The sequence below is a fragment of the Leptodactylus fuscus genome, chromosome 8, assembly GCF_031893055.1.
Source record: "Leptodactylus fuscus isolate aLepFus1 chromosome 8, aLepFus1.hap2, whole genome shotgun sequence".
NCBI lineage: Eukaryota > Metazoa > Chordata > Amphibia > Anura > Leptodactylidae > Leptodactylus > Leptodactylus fuscus.
In genome coordinates, this window is record NC_134272.1 from 70,245,694 (window position 1) to 70,268,252 (window position 22,559).

General features: G+C 39.3%; 1 protein-coding gene across 1 annotated transcript in view; it reads left to right on the forward strand.

The window, feature by feature from the left end:
* The window catches only part of LOC142216350 (dynein axonemal heavy chain 11-like), a 249,638-nt gene that overhangs the window by 172,758 nt on the left and 54,321 nt on the right, over positions 1-22,559 (forward strand). Inside the window, exons 57-64 of the mRNA XM_075284114.1 lie at positions 2,731-2,871; positions 4,855-5,025; positions 8,993-9,115; positions 11,313-11,506; positions 12,641-12,789; positions 14,064-14,191; positions 15,898-16,125; positions 20,218-20,409. Of these exons, the coding sequence (XP_075140215.1) occupies positions 2,731-2,871; positions 4,855-5,025; positions 8,993-9,115; positions 11,313-11,506; positions 12,641-12,789; positions 14,064-14,191; positions 15,898-16,125; positions 20,218-20,409 (1,326 nt within the window). The remainder of the gene's footprint in view (positions 1-2,730; positions 2,872-4,854; positions 5,026-8,992; positions 9,116-11,312; positions 11,507-12,640; positions 12,790-14,063; positions 14,192-15,897; positions 16,126-20,217; positions 20,410-22,559) is intronic.

Below are 22,559 nucleotides of genomic sequence, written 5' to 3' on the forward strand. Positions count from 1 at the left end.
GGTGCAACAAAGTCCTAGTGATGTGCTGGGGTGTTATTTTGTTTGCTTTTCATGATTCCATAATTTTTTCCTCAGAATTGAGAGATTCCATAATTTATTCCCTGTGCTTGTTCTAAAAATCTAACTGTTGCTGGCTACCACAATTATTTTTCATAATTTCTTTTAGTGTTTCTTAAAGCCAGAAAGTATTATATGAAATGCCTTTAGTTTTTCTTCATGGCTGCGATCCGCTTTTTTTCTACACAATTAAACGACTGAAGGAACATCCTCAGGGACTGGCGATTCCATAATTTTTGCCAGGGGTTCTAGACTTACTTTCACATGCTGCCTACATTCTGCATTTTGGCCTTGTATTTCTTAAACACAGGGTACCGTATATACTTGTGTATAAGCCGACCCAAATATAAGCCGAGGCCCCTAATTTTACCACAAAAAACTGGGAAAACTTATTGACTCGAGTATAAGCCAAGGGGGGCTAATGCAGCAGCTACTGGAAAATTTCAAAAATTAAAATGGTCGGAGTTTTTGGGTGCAGTAGATGCTGGGAAAGGGGAGGGGGTGTTTTGGTTGTCTGTCTGCCCCTTCCCTGTGCTTGAGGACTGTTTTTTTTTCCCCCACTTGGAATTCAGCCTGGCTGAATATAGGGGATCTGCAGTGCTCCTATTAACCCCTTCCCGACGGAACAGGAACACTGCATATACCCTATATTCAGTAGACCGGGCATTGTCAGACACAGGGATACCTAATGTGTATGTGTTTCACAGTCATTTTCTACTTTTGTATGTATTCTAGGGAAAGGAGGGATTTAGAACTTTTATTTTTTTATTTATTTATTTTTTAAAATTTTTGCACTATTTTATGGAAGATTCTATACATTAACATTGTGGCTGGTCATAGACCCCACACACACACACACACACACACACACACACCCCCTAAAAAAAAAAAAAAAAAAAAAAAAATTTTTTTGCTGACTCGAGTATAAGCCAAGGGGGTCTTTTTCAGCACAAAAACCGGGCTGAAAAATTTGGCTTATACTCGAGTATATACGGTAATTTCTCATGTCTAGTTCTTCATCTGAGGTTTTAGTTCCCTAATTTTAAGTCGTTTTAAGGACCAGATTTTTTTTTATTATGCCCTGATAAGTATAATTATGCAATTCCAAGGTCAGGTGACCTACTAAAAATAATGTGGAAACATTGACTATTCCAGCCTTTATCTACAAGTGGTTTTTGTTCTAACATTTAGTACCGTAAAGTTACCCGCTGTTTATTATGCAGAGAGTCGCTGTTTTCTGCTTGACCTTCAGTTCCATAGACTGTTAATAGTTGCAGCACATTTATTTGCAGAGGTTGCCGAGCGATGAAGGAGGTAAATTAACACCATTTATACTGTTTCAGAATATTTTTGGAGTCAATTATGCACATTCCTATAGACTTATGAGCGTGAAATATGGTCTCTAATATTCATAACATTGCAATGAATATTTTTATCTGGCTTTCTGAACACAAGTTAGTGTTTTTTACAGCATGGAACTAAATTCAAATACGTGCTCATCAAAGAAAATTATTATGGCTCGCGACAAACACACCCATTTCCAATTGGGATGGGGAGTGATAGAAAATGATTTTTTTTTTAACTCTGTATATGCTGGTATATTGTTCCACAAAGAAATTCCTTTTACGTTCAATAGCCCAATATAATAATACATTTTATTTATATAGCGCCAACATATTCCGCAGCACTGTACAGTTTGTAGGGTTGAAGTACAGACAAAAAGATACATTGCAAAAAAATAGGCACTTCATACAATGGGACTCAGGGCCCTGCTCACAAGAGCTTACATTCTATGACGTAGAGGGGGTGATACAAGACGCAGCAGGGGCGGCATCGGAGGCGGCATTGTTTATACAGGGGTCAGACAATTTTGTAATAGAGGTTACTGTCATTACACAAACATGAAACAGTATGAGTCATCACCAGTCGTGTCCTTTCACATGCAGATGGTAACTGGACATATGACGTTAGCCTGAAATGGCATCATATCGTGTGGGGTAACGTGGGTGCGGGAACAGAGAAGGGTTCATTTTAGGAACGGAAGGGTTTACATTAGGAATTGTGATAGGCCTGTCTGAAAAGATGTGTCTTTAGTTTGCGCTTGAAGCTGTAGAAATTGAGAGTTCATCTGATTGCCGGGATAGAGCATTCCAGAGAAGTGGTGCAACTCGGGAGAAGTCTTGTATATACTGGTTAGTTTTAGGAATTTGATAGTCAAGCTGCTACAGTAGTGCCTAATATACCATCTTAGGAACCAACTGCTTTTTTAAGAGGAGAGGGCCCTGCTTGGTACCGACTCTATTAGCTGCTTTCTAAGAGGGTCTCATACTCTGGTGGGTTTAAATAGGCTTTCCCACAAAAGGTAGGTATTCTGTATACATAGGATAAGGAATTACTTGCAGATTGGTGGAGGCTTGACCACTCAGACCTTCACTGAGCAGGAGACTTTTGTTCCTCCTTTACAGAGTGGTGATCGGGAAGTACATGTTCAACTCAATGAGTGTGCCCAAGATAGTCAAAGTACATAATGACATAATATTTGGGGGTTGTTCTTGTTGTGTTATAGTCAATAGGAATGCAAAGGTTGCAGTTCTCTAGTGGACCACCAAATGTTAGCCCATAGCTTTTCCATTCTCAATACACTTAAAGAATTGTCTATTTTTGTCTTTGCAGGTATTAGAAGCCAAAGTCAATGAAGTGAAGATCAATGAAGCTCGGGAGCATTATCGTCCTGTGGCTTCAAGAGCCTCTCTCCTGTACTTTATCATGAATGATCTTAAGAAAATCAGTCCAATGTATCAGTTCTCTCTTAAGGTAGTAACCTGTATAATTAACATGACAGTCATGACTGACAATTGTAGGATGTAGTAGATTTTTATAAAACATAGTGACATGGAAAATTTTATAAAAATCATCAAATTTCTAATTTTTTAAACATAAAAGAAGTTAATTTTCTGACACATTTCCTTTCTTATGTAAAAATATACTTTAACTTAAACTAAAATGAATATTCTTTACGAGTTCTCTTCTATGTTGTCTACTGTATTTCTGTAGACTCATATCTGAAATGCTATATATACAATACAAGGCACATACACAATTACTCAATATGGTTTTCTTATGTCAGATATTCTCTATGGTTGCTCTCGAAAGCACCATCAGGTAACTTTATGTGCAAAAGAGAAGAGTTATAGTCATTGCAACAGACGTTCTCATTGCAGAATACAAATGCTGCAAATCCTGCCTTTGTTTTCAGTAGAAATTGAAAGAGAAACAGGATTATTTTTATAGACTTGCGCTCCCTCTTACTTAAAGGGGTTGTCAAGGAAATAAAGATTTTTTTTCCCAGGGGGCCAAGGAAAAAATAAAAAAAAACATACTCACCTGTCCCTGACATTCAGGTGTCCTGGGCCGCTGTCCAGTCTCACGGTGCTCAGGGGCTTGTTCTGGCAGGAGTCCCCTTTGCATGTGAGTGTTGAGTCCAATCAGCAGCCTAAGGAAAGGACCCAGGACTAGAGATGAGCAAACACTGTTCGGAACAGCCGTTCCGAACAGCACGCTTCCATAGAAATGAATGGAAGCGGAAAGCACGCTGGGGGTTAAGCAGCCGGCCGCCGGCAAAGCGTACGTGCCAGGTGCTTCCATTCATTTCTATGGGAGCGTGCTGTTTGCATCGGCTGATCCGAACAGTGTTCGCTCATCTCTACTCAGGATGTCACAGATGACGTATGCGAGAGACGCCCATGGCATCATGTGCTCTAAACAAGAACGAGGAGACCCTAAAGACACTCAAACACCCAACCCACAAACCCTGTACCCCTCCCCCTCCACCCCCCCCAACCATCTTTCTGCTTTGGCAACACCAACAGTTCTATTCTTTGGTAATGCTCATAAAGCTCATTTGTATCTTGACTTCCACTGGAACAAGCCCCAGGTAGCCAAAGGACTGGACACTAGACCACCAGGACAGGTGAGGATTTTTTTTATTTTTAACCTTCCTCTGCCAACAAAGAAATACATTTTTTCCTGAATAACCCCATTATTTGACTCCCTCCCATAAAACGCAGTGATTTGGGTAATGGGGTGTATATGAAAATGTGTCCATCCTTACCTTTGTTTGTGGCACAACAAGTTCGGAGATATATGATGCAAGATAAGCAGCTTTAAAAAAAGATTATGATACAATACATTCATGGCACGTCTATGTTGCTGTATATTTGCCAGTGTTAATGCATTTCATCTGTTAGAAATTGGAGTCCTCACCCAAACTGTGGTGGACATATCACTATATTAAAGACCGTCCCCAAAGGCCATGATAGGAGAAGGTTGGGACGTATACAAACCATAAAGTGTCAATGTATGGAAACAATAATACCAAAACATTTAGAGCAAGGACAGTTTTGACCTCAGAAACTCTACCCTTGACCAAATCTGATCCATATCCAGTATTGTATATATTATATATGAACTTTCTGTGCTGAGTATGACAGTACAGCAATGCTTTAGTTAAAATATGGTAATACTATGCATAATATGTAAAGACAACTAATGGTTTGTCCAATATAGAAGAGATTTGGTAAAATACAAAGTCAATTTATGTCAAATTAAAATGTATAATACGTGATGTTTGGACAGTCTATGAGGTTTGATAATCTTGTGATCTGATGGAATTGAGTCGCTGTATTTTTTCTGGGTTTCATTGTTCCTCAGAAGAGTTAATTGAAGAGCTATTAAGAGTTGTCTTGCTCTGGTCTTCGCTGTTAATTGACATAATCTGAATTAATTTCTCATGTGCAGGCTTTTAATATCGTGTTTCACAAGGCTGTGCAGCAAGCAGAACCATCTGATGATGTCCGATTGAGAGTGAATAACCTCATTGACTGTGTGACATACTCCACATTTATATACATCAGCAGAGGACTGTTTGAAAGAGATAAAATAACCTTCACGGCCCAGTTAGCTTTCCAGGTATAGTGCATGCTAGTTTTAACTCTACCCGATGTGTCTTCCAACACCTGAGACCGGGGGATCATTTTAGTGTAAGAATACAGGTGAAGATGTAATGGCCATGGTACGGTATATGATTATTATTGTTGGTTGTCTATGCTTTATACAGTATAGCAACCAGGTGAAGACCAGACCATTTCCCCATTATAAGATAGATTTGGGGGTTGTTGCATCTATTTGAATGCTATAACTAGTTTTTGTCGTACGGTGTTCTCTAATGTGAAAACGAAGATGGCGGACACAAGTAGTTTAAAGGGATTCTACCATTAAAATCTCTTTTTTTGTGGATAAGACGTCGGAATAGCCTTTAGAAAGGCTATTCATCTCTTACCTTTAGATGTGATCTCCGCCGCGCCGTTCCTTAGAAATACCAGTTTTTACCGGTATGTAAACTAGTTCTCTGGCAGCGATGGGGGCGGGCCCCAGCGCTGAAAATGCGATGGGGGCGTCCCCACTGCTGCTTGAGAACACAATCCTGCGACGCCTCTATATTCGGCTGGATCCTCCCCTTCTTTCTTCTGCGTCACCTCCGACGCCTGCGCAGTTGGCTCTGCCAGTGAGACACTAGTAGAGCCGACTGCGCATGCCGGCCGGCAGCCATTTTTGGGAGGCCGCTCTTGTTCTTGTAGGTCAGTGCAGGAGAGGCCTCCCAAAGATGGCCGCCAGCTGGCATTCACACTCGGCTCTGCTGGTGTCTCACTGGCAGAGCCAACAGCGCAGGCGTCAGAGGTGACGCAGGAGGAAGACGACAGAGAAGGGGAGGATCCAGCCGAAGATAGAGGCGTCGCAGGATCGTGTTCTCGAGCTCCAGTGGGGACGCCCCCATTGCATTTTCAGCGCTGGGGCCCGCCCCCATTGCTGTGAGAACTAATTTGCATACCGGTAAAAAACGGTATTTCTAAGGTACGGCGCGGCGGAGATCACATCTAAGGGTAAGAGACGAATCGCCTTTCTAAAGGCTATTGCAACGTCTTATCCACAAAAAAAGAGGTTTTAATGGTAGAATCCCTTTAAGTAATTTTAAGAAAGAAAATACTATGAAGCATGTCTATAAAGGATCACTTACTTTTACTTGGGGAGCCCACGTAGTACATACCAAACACCCAAAGATCTAGGGGTGCTTCAAGGATAATGGAACCAATAGACGTCTATATGAGATTATCTAGCTAGTATACTATAAACTGAACCTTTATACCCTCCTAGCACCCTTCCTAATGTAGAAACGTTGCAGAAGTTGAGATAAATGTCTGTGTTACTTTGGAATGTTACTTTGTATCAGAGTTTCCAACAGGTCTACTAGAACAAAATAGGAGAACCATCAAGACTAACAAAATGAACACTTTCCGATACATTTGTATATTATAATGTTAATATGTTTTCTCTTAGTCCTAACAGCAGCACAAGCTTCATATTGTGCTGCTGATAAGACATAAGGGAATAAATGATCTCTGCCTTCTTTATAAGGAGTTCTGTTGTCTCAACCGTCTCTCCATTTCAGCAACTACATGATCACTGTGTAGCTTAGACTCTGCAGACATGTCATATGTGAACCAGAAAGTCACAGAGACATAAGTATATATACTGTATATATATATATATATATATATATATATATATATATATATACAGTATATATATATATATATATATATATATATATACTGAAATACTTCAATCTGAAACAATACTTTCAGAATAGTTATGTTTGTCTCATGCTATGTCCATAGCTAAAATGTATCCATAGAAATTCTATCAATAATGTCTTCAAATCTATTGTCTCCAATTACCTTAAATTGCATGTTTTTATTTATTTATGCCAGTAATAGTTTTTTGTTTTTTTTTGTTTTTATTAGATTAAAACCTTAGGGAAAATATTAACCAGACATCTGACTTGACTTAGTAAAATTGGTGTCATTTGGTTTGTTCTATTGAAATGTAACAGTGAGTAATGCCAATTACAATCTAAGTGAAATACAGATGTTGAGCACCAAACAAGACCGAGAACAACAACCAAGTTCTCCATCTCGAGTGAAATTAAATGACTTTTCTTTGTATTAAAATTTATATAGTAATGAACTAAACTGGAGCCATTGTCAGCCCATCGGTCTCTATGAAAAGTTACATTGTTTTACTGATTTAACAAGTATTTTGGTTTATTGTAAACTCTTAATGAACACTTTCCAGAACCAATTTAGTCAAAGAGGACCTATCCTTATATTTACTGTTTTATTAAATATTTGTATCCCCTAGAAATACCAATTCTTGAGTAGTAGAAGAATGGACCAGCCTTGTGGGGGACAGGCAGTAGTACCATTCCACTGTTATTCCTCTTCGAAATCCATTAATACATCGAGAATAGAGTGTTACCTTTTCCCTTGTCACTGCCCCTACACAGTCTAGTAGAGTCGGCATTGACTGGACACGGCCCCATTGTATGAGAATGGCGGGCTCTGCTCCCATTATTGGATAGAATATGCGATAGTGTGAATGGAAGACCAAAGCAGCAAGGGGCCCTCTGGCAGGAGGTCAGGCAGTACTCCCCTGATGGAGACCCTACTTCCTAAGCCATACACCAAATATATACTGTACATCCAATGTGAATGTACCACAAGTCATGCAAAATACTAAATACACGATGTAAGGTTACAACACAGGAGTAATTCTTACAGTCATGTGACTGGTACAATAAACACATACTTGTGTTGGGGCCACACGGTGGCTCAGTGGTTAGGCCTGCAGTCTTGCAGCGCTGGAGTTCTGGTGTTCAAATCCGGCCAAGGGCATAAAACCATCTGCAAGGAGTTTGTATGTTCTCCCCGTGTTTGCATGGATTTCCATTCCATAAACACATACTGATAGGGGAAAAAATGTACATTGTGAGCTCTATGTGGGGCTCACAATCTACATAAAAAAAAACAAGACATACTTGCCAATAGTAGGGCAGAGACTTCAGGGAGAACTTTGTGCAAGGCATGAAAATTCTCTGTGGTGACCACAACCCTCTTTTGATGTGATCACACTTCTTTTGGATAGACCATACCACTTTGGATACGCCACACCCCTTTGGGGGGGGGAAGCCATGTTTCCTTTTGTGACAAAGGCATGGACATGTGTTGGACAAAACCCTTCTGGAACAATCTGGAAGAGCTGATAAATATAAAAAAATGACATCTATATCTGCACTGACAAAATCAAGACAATGATGTTATAAATAAGAGACAGTGGCCCCTGTGATGTCTTAGTATGGTGAAGATGCCCATTATAATGTCACAGTATATGAATAAGAAAGACTGTGAAGTCATAGCAATGGGTTATTGCACCTAATGGTGTTAAAAAATGGGAATGGGGCCCTTAGCAATGTCACAGAACAGGTGTAAGAGTAATATCACAGCTACTAGCACTACACAGGAGTGATAAATGCAGCGACTATAATAAACCTCTTTACAATGCCCCTGCACCTGTACTGGCTATTACGTCACAGACAAGCCGTACGTTTGTTCCTCTTGTGTATAGAGGACATCATATAGGTGAGGTTAATTTTAGACATATGCCACTTGGTAAATTGCCCATTTATCTACAATATAATGTATTTCAGGGTACATTAAAACCTTATATAACAGGCCATACAGGACATAATCTGCTCCTATATAAAATATATTATCTCATATCTAGCTGTGACAGTGGGAATCAGGACATTTTCCATAGAGAAGACATTACACCCTTCCATTTCATCATTGCTGACAGCTCCGCAGCTCAGACATTGTGAACTCTTTGCTTGCCCTTCAGCTGATGCATTAGCTGATCCAATAAAGTAGAAAGAGGTTGGCTTTAATGTATACAAGCCCGTCATTTCTGACATGAACTCGTGACAGTCTTTACACTTTGCATTCTAGTTATTGAACTGCGTTTTTTTTTTAACTTTTTTCAGCTTTTGATAATGAATAAAGAAATTTCTATTCAAGAACTTGACTTCTTACTCCGTTTTAACATTGACCATATCTATAATAGTCCATTGGAATTTCTTTCAAATTCAGCGTGGAGCGCTATTAAGGTAAGTTTTCATAAATTGGGGTGTAGTGCACTTTCCCATAGTTAGAATAAATCTAATTTTCCTTACAAGGCTGTCTAGAGGAAAAAAAGTTCTGGCCATATAAGCTGGTAGGTTTTTATAATAGCACTTTCCAATTATGTCAATTTATACCCATCCATATTGATGAGATAGTCCGGGCCAAATTAGAGGAAGGACACAAGGGGCACATGTCTGGGGCCTCCACCATCTTGGAGCTGAGCTCCATGCTCCACTATTGTGTTCAACCTCTGTGTCCTAAGGAGTTGAAACAGTGGGACAGCACCTGAAATGTGGGATTGTCCCGTTCCATCCAGGGTGGTTGAGGAGGCCCCTGCAACCATAGGGCCAACGGTGCAGCTGCTAGAAAGCAAAAGCGGCCCTGCATGTATCATCACTATTTTAGTTGTCCACCCCTTTGTTGTTCTGGTCCTCCAAGTGGTGATGCTAGTGTGAAAATATTGGACAAACCCTTTAATCTGACCTTAAATAAAAATAACAAGACAAAATATATATCTAATTGATATACAGTAGCACAGACACACAATACTACCAGGGCCAGGTTTCCACAGATCAGGACTTAGAGACTGAGCTGCACAGATTATATACTATTGGCTATATACTGTCTACCAATAAGTATTTGGACACCTGTGGTAGAATAGAAAAACAATATTTATTCCTATACAATAGTTGGTAGACCCCAGCAGATGCTTCCGTATGGATGGTATTGATCGACACAATACTCTCAGATGCCTGATGACACTCCTGGTGTATGTGAGCCATTGGTTGGGTGTGGTTTCTCTGGCCAGCACTCGTCTGTCTCTATCTCCCAGTTTCGGGGGTCTGCTGACTCAGGGCACATTCCGACAATCACATTCACCTTCCACTTCGTAATCACATAGGCCACTGTAGATTTTGGGTAATTCAGTTGGCTTGCTATGTCCCTTAAGGATCGACCATTTCTGTGGTACCCCACAATTACCCCTTTCTCAAAATCGGACAACTCTGCTCTTCATGGTATCTTGCATGCGATTAATGCCAATGCTGTTTCCTATATAACGGTGGAAGGTGTGACGTACATCACAACCGCAGATATCGTCATTTGCATGGGTGTCCAAATACTTATTGGTAGACAGCGTATGAGCTAGTCCATATAAATATGAAATCACTTTTTGCAATTTTCAGTGCTTTTAGTGTTCATGGGCAGGCACATTCCATCTTTGCTTTGAAAAAGCATCCGTTTAATCCAGTTTTTAGCCTTCAGATGTAACACAGTGATATATGTATTATCTAGAACTGAGAACATTTTATTCTGAGACCTGCCTAGTGCCTACAAGCGTGGACAAAGATGGGCGGTGTTTTATTCGTTAATCTGATTCAAGTATAAGAAGGTAGAGCTGGCTATGAACATACAATTGTGACAGAATATTCTGTCCGCCAGATTGTTTTCTCGCAGAAAAATCTTTCATTAAAGTGAATATCCAACAGAATTTTTATTTTTCTGAAAAGTAACAAGTTCAGATGAACAAAAGTAGTAACAATGAAGTTCATGCCATAAGAATTATACAATGGGCGCATTGGCGTTTTAATCTATAAAGATTTCTTACCGGTATCAGATTGAATCAAAGAGATTTTCTATTTTGCCATGTACTAGGACAATTTTACATTCGACTTCAGAGAGCTCTAAAAAAGCAGATTTTTAGGACTTCACTTTTTTTTTCTTTCACAGCTCAAAAAATATTAGAAACAGAGTGACGGGTCGTGTGAGGGATCACCTTGATGGTTCGGCAAACAGTGCTGCCTGGATTATTCTAACTAACTTAATAATACATATACATACAGGGGTTTTCCAGGCTAAAAAATATTGATGAATGATATGACATTGCTGAGGGTCTGACATCCAGCTCCCCGATCAATCAGCTCTGAGCAGCTAATACACAGTGAATAGAGCAGGAAGCAGACAGCTCCATTCTCTGTGCAGTGGTGAGACCATGTTATTGCAGATCAACTCCCATTCTCCTGAATGGAAGCTAAGCTGCAGTGACTCGGTTCAGCCAGTATAACAGCTAATCGGTAGGGAGGATCAATATTTTTAACCCTGAAAATACTCCTCTGGGAGTATAACAGGAAATAAAGCAGGGACACCCAATGATCCAACCCATGTGTATGCTTCACTCTGCAGACAATGAGCTTCATGGATGAATTTCGAGGTCTGGATAGAGACATTGAAGGATCTCCCAAACGGTGGAAAAGAGTGATAGAATCTGAATGCCCAGAACGAGAACGGCTACCACAAGAATGGAAAAACAAGAGTTCCCTCCAGAAAATGATAATGATGCGTGCACTAAGACCTGACCGGATGACGTATGCTATCAGGTATGTTAACAAAAACATCATTATACTCTTGACATACATAAGGAGAATTTTAATCTTTCAAATAATGATGAGCCTTTATCAGGATATCCCCCACCAGTGTCTATTCACCTGGCTCCAGTAACAGAACATCAACAAGACATGGGACTGCTAAAGCCAATCTCGTGACCACACGTTGTATTAACTCGTCATTGCTGGAACTGGTTGAAAAGATACTGCTGGGAAATGTGGTAAGAGGAGCAGTGGCGTAACTAGGAATGGCGGTGCCCCAAGGTGAATATTTGACATGGCCCTCTTCACCTGTCCCCCAGCCCGAGTCCAGGAAAGTTAAGTAACAGTATTTTTTACGTTCCCTAATCTCTCCTAGCCCTCTGATCATTATACTTGGGGGTCTGAGTATAATGATAACAGTGTTTGTGGGGTTCATGGACCTGCGGCCTTACTTATCAATCCTGGCTCCTGCTCATAGCTGCCTCCACAGAAGGGGAAGCTCGGTAAGGGCCCGTTACCGGCTGGAGTTACTCCAACCAGTAATGGTCTATAAAAAAAAGATCTGCAGCGGTAGCGGCTGCTGCTGGGTGCCCTAATGTCCCGGGCCATGTGGCTACCACTGCTACCGTGGTAGTTATGCCCCTGAAGATTAGTGTCAAGGAAACGTTAAGTTGAGCATTACTCTTTTTGTTACTTTATAGCGTTGTGAGTTTTTTGTTAAAAACCCTTATAAACCCCAGTTCAGGGCTATTGTCTCTAGGCAGTATTTTAACAAAAATGAGACAGGCAACTACCAGACCATTCTGCGTTGGGTTCAGGCTTTTGCAAAGTAATGAGACTCATAGGACCAGCGGAGGACCATCCAATGTGGACCATACTATAGAACCCATTGCCCATCACTAGCCTTTATTTCTTATGGGTTGGTTCATAAATACATTTTGTCTAAAAGACCCAAGAAATCTCAGTCCAAGAATGTTCGCTTACCCAGTATAACCAAACCAGCAATAAATTAATAAATGATAAGAAGCTGCTCCAACACCACTGTAGTTGTAACCGACCACATCTCATATGTACCTTCAGAATTAATTATTATTTTAAGGCTTCACATCCTGGTATAATATATTCCATCACATCTTAATAATTCAGGAACTTTGTTGAAGAGAAGCTTGGAGCCATGTACGTGGAACGACGTAAAACAGACTTTGCTAAATCCTTCCAGGAGAGTGGAGCTTCTACTCCTATCGTCTTCATCTTATCTCCAGGAGTTGACCCGCTGAAAGACGTAGAGACATTGGGTAGGAGCCAACAATGTGTTATTACAATAGTTTGGCCTGTATTACTAGTGTTTGATGGATAACTGTGCAGCACTCCTATTATATATCTGTATAGCAATGACTTCATAAGTACATAATGAGGTCAGATAAACAAAATACTGTAATTCTATAAGAACAAAGAACAGGCCATCATGACCATATCACCCATGTGAACTGCTAGCCGTTATTTGTAGCGCTAAGTCTAGGAGCACCGCTTTATAAATGGGTGCTTTATCTCCACAACATATCATGCTGATGTGTATTTTGCCGATAGTAGTCATGTTTAATTGAGGGCCTTGATCCTTGTCATTCTCCTGGTGCGGACTGTTTTTAGGATTTTACTTATTATTGTCTATCACTTACTGTATTTAATTATGGCTATTATTATTGTTTAGCAAATTGCTGTTTCATAAAGAATCATCTAAAAAGATTTTGATAGAGAGGACCAATAGTTAAAGGGGTATTCCAGGATTTCATTGATGGTCTATCATTAGGATAAACCATCAATAGATGATTGGTGGGAATCCGACAATCTGTCCCTGACCAATGGAAGAATCCACCAAGAATCGCCAAGGACCGCGCTCTCACAGGGTTGTAGCATAAATCCAAATTCTTTATTTAAGTCACAAACACACAACGTACATTTCAGGGTTAACACCCCTTTGTCAAGTGTTCAAGGACAGGCGCTGTCATTTTTTTAAAAAACTTTGGGGCCTACAATATAAGGGTTAAAACTCGTGATCAGAGCCTTGGTATTACTGCCAGGTCTCTGCTATATAATACAGCAGAGACCCGGTGGCTATGACAACTTCTGAGCGGCTGCTATATTAAAACACCCAACGTTCACCAACTTTCTAGTCCTTTTCAGCTAGTTTGAATAAGAATAAAATGCAGAGTTAATAAAAATTAAGCTACAATACAGAATAAGACATCAGTACAAGGTGCTGTCAATTGTCTGATAATTTTTCTGCTGGCAGACTCCTTGCTAGCACATATAACAATCTGCCTCTACGTCCATGCAGGGATTTGTATGAAAATAACAAACCTTTAATTATAGAATTTTGGACCAAAATTCCAAGTCTGCTTATAACACTGGTATCACTAGCAAGTATTCAGAAGTTTTACGTCTTCATATTCATATTAATTTTGTTTACTTTTCTTCCATCAGTTCTGATAAATGTCCCCCCTCCCCCCCATTTCTTTCCCAATCTTGCAAGTCATTTGATGTGACGGACATTACTGCCTGCTCTCTATAGGTAACAGACTTGGATTTACCATTGACGCGGGAAAACTTCACAATATCTCTCTGGGTCAAGGGCAGGAAGTTATAGCAGAAATAGCGATGGAAAAGGCATCAAAAGAAGGCCATTGGGTTATACTTCAAGTAAGCCGATTCAGTGTGTTATAGAAGTGCTTCACTGCCGAGCTATGAAACGGCACTTTTACAAAAATAATCTGCGCCTCTATGAGATGCTTTTGTGGAGTGAAATTGGGTGTATGTCCAAATATGTTTTCTTGAATGATACTCTCTGGTTATTTCGTTCTGATTGAAAGGAGATTTTTTTTTTGACGGTAAGATTGGCCCCAGATTGTGTTCTGGTGTTTCTTTCAACTTGAGAAATTTAAACAGAAGAGACCAATTTAAGTTACAGAAAAATTCACTATTTTTAACACTGGCTATAATAAAACATTGCAATTGGATATAGTCAGACATACCTTATAAGTAGAGTATGTATTACGTTTATTTCACCTGCAGTAATTAGGCATTATATACAGTATATAGGTACAGTGCTGTGCAAAAGTCATAGGCAAAAAATGCAAAGTAAGGCCGGGGCCCCAGGGACAGAAACACTGCGACTTGCCCGCGGCGGAAACGCCACAGGAAAAATCGCTGTGTTTTACAGTACTTGCAAAGTGGATGGGATTCATGTAAATCCCATGTCTACTTTGCGGAAAAAATTGCAGCGTGGACACACTGCGGTTTCCAAAACCGTTGCAGTTTTGAAAATCACAGCATGTCAATTATATCTACGGAAACACCGGCGGCTTTCCCATAGATATAATTGTAACAGAAAGTCAGCGGAGGAAAACTCTGTGAACTTTCTGTTCAAAGCGCTGCAGGAAGAACTGTGATGCGTTCACGTCACGGTTATTCCTGCAGCGCTTTAGCGCAATGTTTCTGGTCCAAAGTTTTTTTCTATCAAAAAAATTTACATAAACGAACAAAGCAGAAATCTTTCCCATGGGAAGTAAATGCCACAATTTATCCTCGGCGGAAATGCTGTGGGAAAGATCGCAGCATTTTACTGTCAGGGTAAAATGGATGGGATTCTAGTGAATCCCCTGCCCACTTTGCAGTAAAAATCGCAGTGCAGAAACGCCACGATTTACAAAACCATGCACTTTTGGAAATCGCAGCATGTCAATTATACCTACGGAAACACCTGCAGTTTCCCTATAGGTATAATTGAAACAGAAAGTCCACAGAGGAAAACTTTCTGTTTAAAGCGCTTTTTTACTGTGGGATGTCCTTATCCTAAGGCTGAGGCCCCTTGTTGTGGAAATGTAGCTTTTTTTATTGCAGATTTTGATGCTGTTTTTTGAGCCAAAACCAGGAGTGGAAGGAAGAAGTATAAGAACTTCCTATATATTTCCCATTCTTTTAGTAGCCATTCTTGGCTTTGGCTCAAAAAACCGCAGCAAATTCTGTAACATTCCCGTCTGCATTCCCGACGTTCATAAGAACCACAATATGGTACCAATAAAAACTACAGCTCACACCACAAAAAAAGGCATCACCGAACTCCATTTATATAAAAATAAAATGTTCACAGTATGGAAATACAAAATTTTTTTTTATATATACACTGTATCTAAATACAGTATACAGTATATATACTGTATACACACACACATGCAGTAGAGTTTAGCTGTAAGTAATATTCTAGAGAACTGCTTCAATATATCACTTGCAGCTTACTATGTAAATATATGTACAGCCTTGTTAAACCAGGATCTTGTCAGTATATAACACCAGAAATGTAATGATATGAGACGTTATATAATATTAATTTGAGTCTCTGTTCGCAGAATATTCATCTAGTAGCCAAATGGTTAAGCACCTTAGAAACACTATTAGACAAGTATAGCAGTGGAAGTCACCCCGATTATCGTGTATTCATGAGTTGTGAACCAGCTCCAACACCTAAGGAACACATCATCCCGCAAGGGATCCTGGAAAATGCTATCAAAATTACCAATGAACCTCCGACTGGAATGCTGGCAAATCTGCATGCTGCTCTGGATAACTTTGATCAGGTTAGTAAGCATATATTTTCAGGATATAATATGGTATATAACAGGGGTCAGCAACCTATGGCACTCCAGTTGCTGTGAAACTGCAACTCCCAACATGCTCCATTCACTTCCATGGGAGTTCCAAGAACAGCAGAGCAAGTATACATGCTGGAAAATGTAGTTTTACAACAGCCGAAGGTCGCCGACCCCTGGTATATAAGATATAACTAACAGTAATATCTATCTGTCTGATTTGCACCAAATTAATCAAACTGCACCCACAGAAACCAAGAAAGCAATGCTAGACCAGGAAATATAAGGCTGTAACAAATACATACATGCATTACACAACATACATTATAAGACATGAGCAAAGAAGAAGAGAAAAAAAAACAAGTCAGCAAAAGGATGATATAGTGACTGGTGACATATAAATGTGTATTCACAGACGTGCATGTACTATAAAGTACAATGTGCACAAATAGTCACAATGCTGCAACATGTGCACACAAGATGAATGAACAACTAAAAGTGCAAGTGCAAAAAGGACTACACACATAGAGCTTTCCTCTGACAGATGTGTGGCCCATGGCCTTGGCTATTATGTATAAAGTAAGCTAAAGCTAAGGGCCCCACACTGCAGAGTTTTTATAATGGGAATATAATGGGAAAGACCTCTATATTCAGATATACTGGTATAAATAAGAAATAAAATATAGAGATAGATAGATAGATAGATAGATAGATAGATAGATAGATAGATAGATAGATAGTTTAGGACAACCCTCACCTATCTTTTTTAAAGAACCCCAACCGACACTGATGCCCTCGACCGACCCCCTCCTACGCATTCCTGCCTGCTCTATTATGCCCCATAGTGTCCCCTGCACACAGTATTATCCCCCATAGTGTCCCCTGCACACAGTATTATCCCCCATAGTGGCCCCTGCACACACTATTATACCCCATAGTGGCCCCTGCACACAGTATTATCCCCAATAGTTGTCCCTGCACACAGTATTATGTCCCACTGTGGACACCCATAAATAATTATTTCTTTTCAGACCCCAGAGTATAATAATCGGAGACCCAGCGGGAGAAAAACATAAAAAAAACTCTGTTACTCACCCATCTCCTGGCTCCTATGCTGTCGGCCTCCTATTTAGTCCATCTTCAATTAAGTCAGATGTCACATGACCCGGGATGCAGGCCAGGGTCATGAGACGTCAGACGACTAGGCCGAAGCCTGCCCGGATCGTGGTACCTCTCCCGAGCCGCCGATCATTATACTCGGGGTCTGAAAAGACCCCCGAGTATAATGATAGCAGTGGCAGCAGCTGTCACCGGGCCCCTAATGTCCCAGGCCCTGTGGCAGCTGTCTCTGCTGCTATGGCGGTAGCTATGCCACTGGGTAGAGCATTGGTGTAATTATCACGGTGGCAGACACAGTAGTTGTAACTGAAGGAACTTGGAACTGAAGATGTTGGTAATATAGTGAGATCCCTTTAGGCTAAGGCTCTGCATAGAGGGCCGCAGCAAAAAGCACTGCGGGAAAAACCGCAGCAGCAGCGCATTGTGTTTTTCCCGCAGCACTTTTCACAGAGGATACCTCTGCAGACTTTCTGATCCCATTATACCTACAGGGAAACTGCAACAGTCTTGGAAATTGTAGCGTGTCTGCTGAACGTATTTTTTCCACTCGGTGTGGAAAGATTTCGCTAGAATCTCATCCAGTGAGGGAGTGTTTACACTTGCACGGACTTTGTGTCCGTGAAAAAAAAACAAAAAAACTGTTTCCCCACAAAGAGGCTGCACGGACACTGGCGGTTTGCTGTAAAAACCCATTCACTTTAAAGGTGTTAAAACGGACTGCTGGCAAGCCATCCCCTATCCAGTTTACCCAGTGAGAAGGATGTAGACCCGGTGGGCAGACATGGGCACAAGTGTGAACGCCCCCTGACTGTAAATAGCTGGAAGTATTGCTACAAAGTAAGAATGCTATCAGAAATAGAAGTATTAAGTTTATTTTTATCATTTAAAAATTTTCAAAGTAAAGGAAGAAAAAACAAATCTATGTCCCATCCATATTTGGTGTGACCTTTACCCTGTGGAGGAGGAGTCCTGGAAGTGATGCTATGGCCCCCACAGAGCCCTGATCTCTGCATCATACAGTCTGTCTGGGATGACATGAAGAGAGAGAAGGATTGGATCAATCCTACATCCACAGAAGATCTGGGCTTAGTTCTCCAGGATTGCGGCAGGAACAACCTCCCTGCAAAGTTCAGCCAAAAACTGTCTGCAAGTAACACTTAGAACTGATGGAAGGCAAAGGGTAAAGGTCACACCAATTACTGACAAGATTTAGATCTCCCTTTTGTTCATTTACTGCATTCTTACCTTGCAGCATTTTGTCCAGCTCGACTAAAAGTTTTTGACAGTGCTGCACATTCTTTAATGTTTTGCAAAGAAGAATAAGAAAAAAAAATAGTGCCTACATGTTCTGTTTTCAGCGTGATATACATTTCATGCTATAGTTGAATATTTGTTTTCGTTTGATATTGAATGGTCTTTTTTGTTGGTCACTGACAAAAATGTATTCTTATATCTTCTGTATTCAATGTCATTATATAGGAAAACATCCAAGAGGGTGAATACACAGTAAATGGCTCGGTGACTGCTAATATTTGCTTTTTGAAATATAATCCATTTCCTTTTATTAAATTAGATCGGGATAGATAGATAGATAGATAGATAGATAGATAGATAGATAGATAGATAGATGATAGATACTGTAGATAGATAGGTACGATAGATAGATAGATAGATAGATAGATAGATAGATAGATAGATAGATGACAGATAGATAGATAGATAGATAGATAGATAGATAGATAGATACTGTAGATAGATAGGTACGATAGATAGATAGATAGATAGATAGATAGATAGATGACAGATAGATAGATAGATAGATAGATAGATAGATGATGGATAGATAGATAGATAGATAGATAGATAGATAGATAGATAGATACTGTAGATAGATAGGTACGATAGATAGATAGATAGATAGATAGATAGATAGATAGATAGATAGATGATGGATAGATAGATAGATACTGTAGATAGATAGGTACGATAGATAGATAGATAGATAGATAGATAGATAGATAGATAGATAGATAGATAGATAGATAGATAGATGATGGATAGATAGATACTGTATATAGATAGATAGATAGATGATAGATAGATAGATAGATAGATAGATAGATAGATAGATAGATAGATACTGTAGATAGATAGGTACGATAGATAGATAGATAGATAGATAGATAGATAGATAGATAGATAGATGATGGATAGATAGATAGATAGATAGATACTGTAGATAGATAGGTACGATAGATAGATAGATAGATAGATAGATAGATAGATAGATAGATAGATAGATAGATAGATGATAGATAGAAGGATAGATAGATAGATAGTATCTAGATAGATACTGTAGATAGATAGATACTGTAGATAGATACGATAGATAGATAGATAGATAGATAGATAGATAGATAGATACTGTAGATAGATAGATAGATAGATAGATAGATAGATAGATAGATAGATAGATAGATAGATAGATAGATACTGTAGATAGATAGATAGATAGATAGATAGATAGATAGATAGATAGATAGATAGATAGCAGAAAAGTATATATCATTGTTAACAGGACAGTATTAGATAAGTCTGTTATTTTAGTTAGATAGACAGATACTTAGTAGATATAACCTATTTTTAAGCTGAAAGTTAAATAATTCTTGACACTGAATTTCCATGTATTATCCAATAACGAGAGAACTTGATGACATTAAAATGAATATCTAGGACTGTTGCTGACAATTGATTTCCACTTGCTATGAATACAGACGCATACAGGATTATTGATTTGCCTACATGACAGTACAATATGTCCACTTAGAAATATTATATAGTCATTAGCCATACAATAGGCACAACGTTATCTAAAGTGTCCACAGTATTATAATGCAGGGGGGAAATTGACATGTCATTGACAGGTTAGTAAAGAAATGTTCGCTGGTTGCTCTCTTACAGAACATCCTTGACCAGTGCACCCGTGAACAAGAGTTTAAGAGCATTTTCTTTTCATTGTGCTATTTTCATGCTTGTGTTGCTGAGCGGCGTAAATTTGGCCCCCAGGGGTGGAATAGAAAGTATCCGTTTAACATTGGAGACCTCACAATATCAGTGAATGTTCTATACAACTATCTGGAAGCAAACTCACAGGTATGGTGCCTCATATGAGATGGAAGCTATTGTGTCGTGTTTTTATGCTGTACTATAAAAAAGCGTTAAAATATTTTATGTATCTGCAATATAGAATGAATATATTTAACACTGTAAGATAGATACAGTACATAGCTAAATAGGAAGACTGTATCAGATAGATAGATATGAAAGATAGATAGATAGATAGATAGATAGATAGATAAATATGAAATACATAGCTATGAAACAGAAGATAGATAAATAAATGGATGGATGGATGGATGGATGGATGGATGGATGGATGGATGGATGGATAGATAGATACAGTCCTATGAAAAAGTTTGGGCACCCCTATTAATCTTAATCATTTTTTGTTCTAAATATTTTGCTGTTTGCAACAGCCATTTCAGTTTGATATATCTAATAACTGATGGACACAGTAATATTTCAGGATTGAAATGAGGTTTATTGTACTAACAGAAAATGTGCAATATGCATTAAACCAAAATTTGACCGGTGCAAAAGTATGGGCACCCTTATCATTTTATTGATTTGAATTCCCCTAACTACTTTTTACTGACTTACTGAAGCACAAAATTGGTTTTGTAACCTCAGTAAGCTTTGAACTTCATAGCCAGATGTATCCAATCATAAGAAAAGGTATTTAAGGTGGCCAATTACAAGTTGATCTCCTATTTGAATCTCCTCTGAAGAGTGGCATCATGGGCTACTCAAAACAACTCTCAAATGATCTGAAAACAAAGATTGTTCAACATAGTTGTTCAGGGGAAGGATACAAAAAGTTGTCTCAGAGATTTAACCTGTCAGTTTCCACTGTGAGGAACATAGTAAGGAAATGGAAGACCACAGGGACAGTTCTTGTTAAGCTCAGAAGTGGCAGGCCAAGAAAAATATCAGAAAGGCAGAGAAGAAGAATGGTGAGAACAGTCAAGGACAATCCACAGACCACCTCCAAAGAGCTGCAGCATCATCTTGCTGCAGATGGTGTCACTGTGCATCGGTCAACTATACAGCGCACTTTGCACAAATAGAAGCTGTATGGGAGAGTGATGAGAAAGAAGCCGTTTCTGCACGTACGCCACAAATAGAGTTGCCTGAGGTATGAAAAAGCACATTTGGACAAGGCAGCTTCATTTTGGAAACAAAAATTGAGTTGTTTGGTTATAAAAAAAGGCGTTATGCATGGCGTCCAAAAAGAAACAGCATTCCAAGAAAAACACATGCTACCCACTGTAAAATTTGGTGGAGGTTCCATCATGCTTTGGGGCTGTGTGGCCAATGCCAGCATCGGGAATCTTGTTAAAGTTGAGAGTCGCATGGATTCCACTCAGTATCAGCAGATTCTTGAGAATAATGTTCAAGAATCAGTGACGAAGTTGAAGTTACGCCGGGGATGGATATTTCAGCAAGACAATGATCCAAAACACCGCTCCAAATCCTCAGGCATTCATGCAGAGGAACAATTACAATGTTCTGGAATGGCCATCCCAGTCCCCAGACCTGAATATCATTGAACATCTGTGGGATGATTTGAAGCGGGCTGTCCATGCTCGGCCACCATCTAACTTAACTGAACTTGAATTGTTTGTCCAAAATACCTTTATCCAGGATCCAGGAACTGATTAAAAGCTACAGGAAGCGACTAGAGGCTGTTATCTTTGCAAAAGGAGGATCTACTAAATATTAATGTCACTTTTCTGTTGAGGTGCCCATACTTTTGCATCGGTCAAATTTTGGTTTAATGCATATTGCACATTTTCTGTTAGTACAATAAACCTCATTTCAATCCTGAAATATTACTGTGTCCATCAGTTATTAGATATATCAAACTGAAATGGCTGTTATAAACACCAAAATATTTAGAACTAAAAATGATTAAGATTAATAGGGGTGCCCAAACTTTTTCATAGGACTGTAGATAGATAGATAGATAGATAGATAGATAGATAGATAGATAGATAGATAGATAGATAGATAGATTTAAGTAGGAAGACTATACCATACCAGATAGATAAATATAAACTAGATATGAAATAGAAGATAGATAGATAGATAGATAGATAGATAGATAGATAGATAGATAGATAGATAGGTCAGATACATCAAATAGATCAGAGACATATCAGTCAGATAGATTATACAGATTG